The 9,069-nt window shown below is 41.3% G+C and overlaps 1 protein-coding gene across 2 annotated transcripts; it reads left to right on the top strand.

Annotated features, from left to right (window-relative positions):
• The first annotated feature begins 2,169 nt into the window (after window positions 1-2,169).
• On the top strand, window positions 2,170-8,498 carry LOC120289509. Of its 2 annotated transcripts, none has more exons than XR_005547531.1 (2): window positions 2,170-2,204; window positions 8,355-8,498. XR_005547531.1 is itself a non-coding variant. In XM_039304528.1 (2 exons), exons 1-2 carry the CDS (start codon window positions 6,406-6,408, stop codon window positions 8,469-8,471), a joined length of 597 nt encoding a protein of 198 aa, XP_039160462.1. In that variant the 5' UTR covers window positions 6,394-6,405; the 3' UTR covers window positions 8,472-8,498. The 2 variants fall into 2 exon arrangements, 1 of the variants encoding a protein (XP_039160462.1); XM_039304528.1 differs by lacking the exon at window positions 2,170-2,204 and adding an exon at window positions 6,394-6,885.
• Window positions 8,499-9,069: the final 571 nt, after the last annotated feature.

The following is a 9,069-nucleotide window of genomic DNA, read 5'->3' as shown; positions in this document are numbered from 1 at the left end:
ATTACATTGACTAGAGTCAATGTTTATCCCTCATTCGGCCGACATCCCTTAGCTGTCTTTCCTTTTCTTCCTTTCATTGGTTCAAAGGAGGAAGCAGCTTCTTCATTTCTCTTCTTGCGAACACCCCCACCGAACATTCCCCCGTAACTCTAGGCCACACGTCCGTTGCCCAGCCATCTTCGGTCAAATTTCAGCAAGCGAGACCCCTGCTCTTGACTCCATCATTCCATCGACTCATCCACCGCTTTACTTCCGCCCGCCAGCTGCTCCGATTTCATCGGTTTTCTCTCAACCGAAGCTATTCCAGCTTCGACTCTGCCACGCCCGTGACGCCACGCTGCAGCTCTCTTCGTCCGCGCATCTTCAGTTCATCCAGTGAAGCTTGCCCAGCGAAGCGTGTTCTTCAAGACCCAGCAGAACGCCTCAACGTTGACCGAAGCAGCCGAGCGTTCCATCCCCTTCATTCGCGAGCTACACCCCACGAAGAAGCTAAGCCCACGAAGCTATCGAGCTGCTATTCCCTTTTGTCTTCACGCCTGCAGCTCGTTGATCCATGCATCCCCTCAGTCAACCGAAGACCATCAGCCTCTTCGTGTCTTCATTTTGCCGGTCATCCATCCAGCAACGAAGAGCCCAAGCTGCCAGGCGTCCTCCTCCACTTTCACGTTTCCTTTCCCTGCAACACTCTCGGTCGACAAGTCAGTTCATGCGGCCACCGAAGTAGACTCCATCGCCCGCTCTCCACCGAAGCTTGTCGTCCACCCACGAAGCAAGCCGTGATTTCCTGCAGTCTACGGCCCGCGTGTCTTCAGCAGCAACTTCGGCCCAAAGATTTAGTAAACCAGCCCAGCAATAGTCCACAAAAATTCTAACTCGGCCCAGAGAAATTTTAGTCCAGCGAGCCTACAAGGCCAGTCCAGTTTTGAAGCCCATGTTCAGTTGTGGTTCAGCCCAGTTTGAAGCTGCAGTTCAGCCCATTAATTTCAATCAGGCCCAATCCAACAGTCTTCAGCCTATTTGAAGCCCGGCCCAATTCAGTGAAGTTCAGCAAGCCCTCGCCCGCAAGTTTAGTCCAAGCCCAGAATTTTCTGTCGGCCCGCAAGGCTTGTAGGCCCGGCCCGAGTGTCCGCCGACGCCGCCGAAAGTTTGGATTTCGGCCGCCGTCGCTAGGGGTGAGCGCGGTCTAGGGTTGACGGGACCGACCCTGGACCGGCCCAATCCTGCTGGTCTGGTCCGGTTCCCAAGGGACCGGGCCGATCCTTGGTCCTGAAATTTCGGGACCAACACCGTGCGGAGTTGGTCCTCGGGCCCCTAAGAGTTTTGGGTCGGTCCAACCCTGGACCAACCCCGTATATTATATTATATTACTTATAATTCTTTTATATATTCAAACATAAGTAAAATGTTTGTTATATTATATTAATAGCACTAATAGTAATTTCAATTTAAAACTTTTGTTGAGTATCAATTATGTATCGTTTGTTTTTTTTTTAGGTTTTTAGAAGTTCAAGTGAATTAACAAGATGTGAAGTTATATATTCATGGTTTATATTAAGTATTTTAAACTTTTTTATGGTTTAATTGTATTTTACTAATGAATTTCAGCTACACTTTGCTTTTCAATTTGTATCAAATGGTAGAAGTTTTTGAAGAGTAGAGTAGTACTGCAGTTACTACGGTGATTTGCTAGTCAAGTGGTGTGAAACTCATTTTTTGGTTGAGTGGACTTTATATGATCAAATGCAGGAAAACACTATTGCATATGGTGTTATGAATATTAAAGATAGATGATTATAAGAACTTTCCATCTTATCTCATATCTCGATAAGTGGTTAGTAGGTACGAAATTTCTATTATTGTGTCATTTTAAATTTGCTAAATATGTATTGGTATTTATAGTTTAGTTGCATAATGCTGCATTGTCAATGGATGTGTAATTTGAATTTGTAGGTTTGCTTTTTTAGGGAGTATAAAATATAAGACGAAAAAAATTATCGATCGGTCCCGGGTTGACCCTGGAACCGGACCGAACCCATTGGGCTGGTCCGGTCCTTGGTCCTAGGCTCAATAGGGTCGGTCCTCGGTCCTAAAAATTGAGGACCGACACTGTACGGGTTGGTCCTAGGGTTAAGGGGTGGCCCGGACCAACCCGGACCATGCTCACCCCTAGCCGTCGCGGTGATTTGGTCTCGGCTTTTAATGAAGTGAGTTTTACTCACTAATGCCTTCTTAGTTTGCTAATTATACTTAAAGGTTGATTAGTGTTAATTAAGTGTAATTAGGTTGTTAGATTAGAATTGATTAGTGATTATTAGTTAATTGCTTTGCATATTAGTTGTGTGATTAGTGTAATTAGACAGAGAATTGCATGTAGTATTTATTGGATGCTTCGTGGGATTTTTCCCGACCCTTATCGGGTGTTAATTAGGCAATTCGGGCATAAGTGAGATTTTTGGTATTTTAATATTATTTTTCGGAATTAAATTAAATAATTATTTATTTTCCGAAAATTCAACTGAGATGGTCTGGAACCGAAATATTATGCTGATGACCATGGTGAAGTCCGTTTATTTAATTGGGCTTTATTGTGAGCTAAATTGAGTTTTTAATATTAATTATTTAATTCTCGAAATTAATTAATTATTTATTTATTTTCGGAAATTAAGGTTGGGATGGCCAGTGACCGAAATTTTATGCTGATGATCGTGGTGCAGTCCGTTTATTTAATTGAGCTTTATATTATGCTAAATCAAATTTATTGTATGTATTTATTTAATTTTCGAAATTAATTGTTTAATTATTTATTTACCGAAAATTCAACTGGGATGGCTAGCGACCGGAATTTGGTGCTGATTGTCGTGGCGCAGTTCATTTATTTAATTGAGCTTTATTTTGTGCTGAATTGAATTATTTGTGAAATTGGGAATTATTCTTTAATGGAATAATCTTTGATTGATAATTGGAAAATAACCGAGTGTCGGTTGACAGCACTAAAAGTGTTTTGGTGGACTATAGAAAATGTGGGAGTTATGGAAAGGAAAATATTATATTTTGGCTAAGGCCGACCGTGTCCCCACACACGGCTATTTTATCGAGAAGGATAGCAGATGGAATGGATTGAATGGTCGGATAGTATCATCCTACGGGCTCTGATATGTCAGCTTAGCGAGAGCAATATACTAGTGTACTATATCAGCCTACGGGCGATATGTTAGCTTAGCGCGAGCAGTACACTTTATCAGCTCAGTGTGAGCATCGGGGGTATACTATATTAGCCTGCGGGTGATATGTCGCTTAGCGAGAGCAAAAGATACCGGTATACTATATCGGCCTACGGGCGATATGTCGGCTTAGCGAGTAAAGTATACCTTAATCCTATCAGCTTAGTGCGAGCTATACTATCTATATATCAGCTTAGAGTGAGCAGTCCTGGACTATGGTCAGACTTATAGATAGTATTGAATGTGCCGACCAAGCATGGGTCGTGATGACATGTAATCGACTAGGTCGATTGATCATTGCTTGATCTGATGTTGTGAATGGACCGATTGATTGGAAATGACCATGAGATGGTTTGATTGACTTGTAATCGACTAGGTCGATTGATCGATGATTCGATCGGAGTGTCTTGATGTGATTCATTGCCTTGGGTTGATGTTGTGAATTGAATGACTGAAGGGAGATGATCGTGAGTGGTCTTCCTGATGTGAAATCAACTAAGTCGATTAGATCGATGCTTCGATCTGTGATGTGATTGCTTGTGTGCCTATTTGATCTGTACTAATATGCAAGTGGAATCTGAGGCTAAGGTAAGTCCTCGACTCATGTTGTGCATAGGCAGCCCTAAGGTGTATTAGTTTACTAATCGGGTCTTAGGAAGTAGAACTTGCCGAGACGTGGTCTCGGTGGTTATTGAATAACCATTTCAAGACCTGGATGAGGAGCCTAAGGAGCATGAATCTGATGAGGAGATCCCTGTTGAGGAACCCAAAGAGGAGTACATGGAGGAGGACCCCAAGTATGACATCGAGTACGACCCGGATGAGGACCGAAATCCTATCCTGTCTTGTCAGACCTTGTTTGCATGTACAAAGATATAGTTGTGAATTTTCAGTAAGAAAAATGTATGGCTTGCTTTTCTATCCCATTGCTTTATTGTCCGGGAATTATAATCGCTTCCGCATGTGCATATATAAATGAAAGGGTCGGCGATACATAGTCCTGGGATATCGCATTTTTAAATCGACCAAAAGTAAGGGATGTGTGCGTGCCTGAGGGTCGGGGCGTGACATTGCCAATATGAATACCAGCCATTGTACATGGCACAGCCAGTACTAACGTAAATAACTTTTAATAATATTTTAGTATTTTTTCAAATTTTAAAATTTTTCTTTTCTTTCCTTTTTTTTTTCATCCTTTATTCCTCTAACCAATCACCAAGCCTCGATGACTAGCTAGAGGCAAGGCGGGCAAGCCTCGCCGCCCTTGGTGAGGCTCGAGCTTGCTGCCACTAGGCAAGGTCGAGTCTTGCCAAGGGTGAGCGAGGCTCACCATCATTAAGTTGGAAAGGTCAACTTTGCTAGTGGCTAGTGAGAGCAAGCCTTGCCAGTGATTAGATGAGGATCAACTTTACTATATCTACAACTTTACCAAATCTAGCAAGTTCTGGTAGGTTCAAGCCTCAGCAGGGGCGAGCGAGGCTCGCTGGCCATCACGTCTAGCTGATCACTGGCCATTGCCAACGCTTGACAACTGGCCAGAGGAAGAATGGAAGAAAGAAAGAAAAAAGAAATAAATAAATAATTCGAAAAAGTATTAAAATATTATTAAAAAATCCATGTTGGCATTGGTCATGCCATGTAAGATAGTCAGCAGCCATGTCAATAACTTTTTTGCCACAATTGGCCAGATAAACTCAATCTACAAGACATATAAATAGTTAGAACTTAATTGGCACATTGAAAAAGTTTAAGATTGAATTGGTAAAAATACAATAGGCTTAAAACTTTTTTAGCAATTTTCCCACAATGGTATGAGTGCATTGAGATTCTACAAAGAACTTCAATAATAATTCAATTTCAACAATATTAATTACACCTACCATGAGAACAATCAACGCATTAGAAACATCAAACTCTTTTTACTTTGCTATTGATTTAACAAATACTTTATAAAAATCGTGGGGTATAAGCATTCACATTAAATGATTTAATTTCACTAAAATGCATCAAACGATGATATCTTGTGAATTACTAGTGTGTGCGTGTATATATATATAAATAAAAAAACCTTCCTCTCCTAGAAAACCCTCCCTCAGCGAAACTTCTCATGGAGGCTCTCAGCTTTTGCTTTTTCTTTTCTTTTCTAGGCCTTGACTTCATGTTTTTTTTCTATCCCAATATAATCTAGGAGTCTTAATTCACTCGTTTAGCTTCTTCTTTCACTCATTGTTGTTGCTTTTCTTCGCTCATCCTAGCAAATAAATTTGCTTGTGTCTACAAATTTTGTGAGAGTGTCGTCGCCAATCTAACCAACAAGTTGCCCAAGACATGGTTCTATGACTTCTCAAAGATTTAGCAAAAGCTCTCATCTCCTAATTTAGGTGTAGATCTTAATTTGGGAGATTTCCTCTCTCGATTTAAATTTGGCTATGGGAGTTTCTTAGAAGCATTCCATCTATGGTGGTATTATTGTAGTTGTTGTCTCCGTATATTGATGGTGTTGAAGGTGCCGAAACTAGGTGCATATTACAAGTTGTAGTTTCTGGAGGAAAAGATCTCGACATATACCCATCGCTGATGTTTCCAATGATTAGCCACCATTTTTTTCTATGCTATAACAGATTTGATTTTTTGGGATAAGAGTGTGCTTAGAGCTGCAACCCACACTCCTTATTTGGGGGGGGGGGGGGTAGGGGGTTTATTTTGTTTTGTAGATCTTTTAGGATCATTAACTCATCTTTGGAAGATTTTTCATGTCATCAGAATTTTTTTCAGCAATTAAATAAGAAAATGGCTAATTTGGCTCGAGAAATTAATAGGCTCGCCTTTGGTCGCGCTTTTAGGACCTAAGTTGGTTCTATGGACAAGTGAAGATGTGAATTGAAGTGTGGTGATATTGGATTAATTTTATGGACTTCAATTGGACTCAGTTGGAAGAGAATTGATTGGAATTGAAGAAGTTGATGTACAAGATTTTATGCCCCGACGGAGGTTGGAATTGGACCCATTGAAGATTGTTGTAGGAGATTTGAAGTTAGTAGAGTATGTCATCACTTGATGTCATGGTGGGCCATTTTGTTGGATAAAAAGAAAGAGAAAAAGAAAATAAAAAGGTCCCCTCCTTTTTCTCTCTCCTCCCTCCCTCTCTCCCGTGGCCTCTCTCCTCCATCTTGGTTGTGCAAAGATGAAAAGAAATGCAGAGAAGAAGCTGGAGCAGCCATGGTCGTCCACCCCCGCTCGCACGCCGTCTGCCCCACGCCGCCCGCGTGCCTCACCGCTCGCCCTACCTGCTCACATCTCCATCTCTCTCCTCCATTCCCTTGCTGTTCAACACCCCTACAAGTTAAAGACCGACGAAGCCAGCTCGTCGTTGAGGCCTCACCGCCACGCACCGCAGCCAAAGTCACTGTCGCCGCTCGCCGTCTCGCGCTCCGCCGCTGCCAGCACTCGCCCACGCTTGGCCGACGCCCAATTGCGTCTCAGCCTCGGTCCATGCGTTCCAAGAGTCGCCGGAGCTCGTCTCCACCGCCGTGAGCCGCCGTGTACCCCCGCCTCAGCCCGCCGAGACTCCCTTAGCCCCTCTCGACCCTTGCTCACCTCAACCGGCGCTGGATCTACCCTTCCTCGGCCTCAAACCGCGATGGACAGCAGCTGGAAAAAATGGGTATGACAGCCCGGTTTTGACCCGTTTTGGCTGGCTTTCTGGCCCCGGATGCTCGGCCCGCCTTGAGAAAAGTCGATCCTTGCGTCGTCCTTGTCGTTTGGTCCGCTCGGCTCGTTAATCCGATGAATTTATGTCACTAAATCTCGCTTAGAGTGTTAATTATGCTTAGGGAGGTTTAGTTTATGTTAAGTATTATTAGGTTGTTAGTTTAGGTTCTTTAAGAGTAGATTAGATTAAGGTGGTGTTTTAATTTAAAGTGTGCTTAATTAAGGGTAAGTAGGTTTATTTAGAATAAGCCTTGATTTGACATAAATGAATTTACTTTTGATTTATTTAAATGTCTCAAAATTATTAAATAACTTAATAATATATGATTATTCGAAATTATTAAAATATTATTATTTAATTATTTTCGGAATAAATTTAATTATTTATTAAATTCCGAAAAAATTGTCAGGACCCTAAATTCTCAGAATTTCGTGCCGGTCACTGCTATGTAGTTAAATTTTGAAATTGATGGTTGGATATTATAAATTGAGTGTGGATCGTGAAAAATATGGATATTATTATTTAATTAATTTTCGGAATAAATTTAATTATTTAATAAATTTCGAAAATTATTTTGGGACCTTATTTTCTTAGAATTTCATGCTGATCGCTGTTGTGTATTTAGAATTTGAAATTGATGATTGGTTGTGGCAAATTGAATGTTGATTGTGAAAAATAGGGATTTCTTTCATAAAATCCTAAGTGTCAGAATTTGAGGGAAAGATAACCGTGATGTGGTTATGAGTGAACTTAGAAAGCCACCAAAGTATGATTGTGCCAGTTGAACCGAGATTTGCCACTAAATTGGATTTGGTTGCGCCCAATAGGGCCGTGATTGGCCACCTGATAAAAGTTGCGCCTAATAGGGTCGTGATTAGCCACCTGATAAAGGTTGCGCCCAATAGGGCCGTGATTCGCCACCTGATAAAGGTCGCGCCTAATTGGGCCGTGATTTACCACTTGACAAAGGTCGTGCCCATTGGGCTGTGATCTACCACCTTTTAAAGGTTGTGCTAAGTGGGGCCGTGATGCCACTAATTCTAATTTGTCGAGTGGGGTCGTGATTACCACTAAATGTTAAACTTACCTGTAGAGTCGCAAGTGAAGACAGTGATTGAATAATTAGAATGACCGTATGATGATCTTATTGACATGTAATCAGCCAAGTCGATTGATTGTTGAGACAATCCAAGTGGTTGAATTGTTCTGATAATGTGATTGTGCTACAGTTGTTTGGTTATCATAATTGCACGTGGTTGAATTATATAAACTGTGCTAACCTGCAGATGAAGACTAATGCGACGTAAGTCTTCTTGATGTTGTGGCTAGGCCACCGGAGCGTATTTTCTTTCTAATAGGGGTTTAGGAGATTGAACTTGCTGAGACATTGTCTCATCCCAGTTGTGGGATTAAAATTTCAGGTCCCTGGTGGACGGAGTGGGCATATAACTTTGGTTGACTTGAGAAGTTGTCAAGGTGAAGTCATAAAGATTGGAGAAAGTGTCAAACTTGTAAGTCGTAGGACAATTCCTTTTTAAGAGCCGGTCTTTTGTAGACTCTTGGCCGTAGACCTTTGTTTGTAATTTTGTTGAATTATGAAAGTGTTACGTTGTGATTTCGCTTCCTACTTTTCTATCCCGTATTTCATTGTCAGGGTTTTATGATACGTTCCACTTGCACAATAATAAATGAATGGGGTCGGCGACACTACTTGGGAATGTCGCATTTGCTTGACTATGGTAGGATATTGGTGCACTCGAGGTTCAGGGCGTGACAATAACGCATTCATCTCAATTCCAAAATATGATACATATATGAGATAGGAATCAGTTATGTTGCTTTAACATAACATATATAAATTAGAAAATATTTTTTAAATTAATAATATCAGGACAAGCATCAATGATCAAGTCCATTGATCAATCTCAACAAAATCACATGCTAGTTGTCCATCCCAATGACTAATCTCGAATCATATGTTAATGGTTCATCTATTGATCAAACTCATATTCAAATATCAATCATGGTCACGATTAACCCCTTGTGACAAGGCAACTAAGCTCCTCCCTTGGCAAAGTCTCTATATATATTGTCGGTAGTTAGCACATAAGAATATCCTAAACTAATATGCACACT

The sequence above is a fragment of the Eucalyptus grandis genome, chromosome 11 (assembly GCF_016545825.1).
Source record: "Eucalyptus grandis isolate ANBG69807.140 chromosome 11, ASM1654582v1, whole genome shotgun sequence".
NCBI lineage: Eukaryota > Viridiplantae > Streptophyta > Magnoliopsida > Myrtales > Myrtaceae > Eucalyptus > Eucalyptus grandis.
This window is presented reverse-complemented; position numbering and strand designations above follow the sequence as displayed.

Excerpts from the sequence above, each read along its gene's own strand:
- LOC120289509 (XM_039304528.1), top strand. The coding sequence starts at position 6,406 with ATGAAAAGAAATGCAGAGAAGAAGCTGGAGCAGCCATGGTCGTCCACC. Across the intron at positions 6,886-8,354 it reads ACAGCAGCTGGAAAAAATGG|GTCCCTGGTGGACGGAGTGG; the intron begins GTATGACAGCCC and ends TTAAAATTTCAG.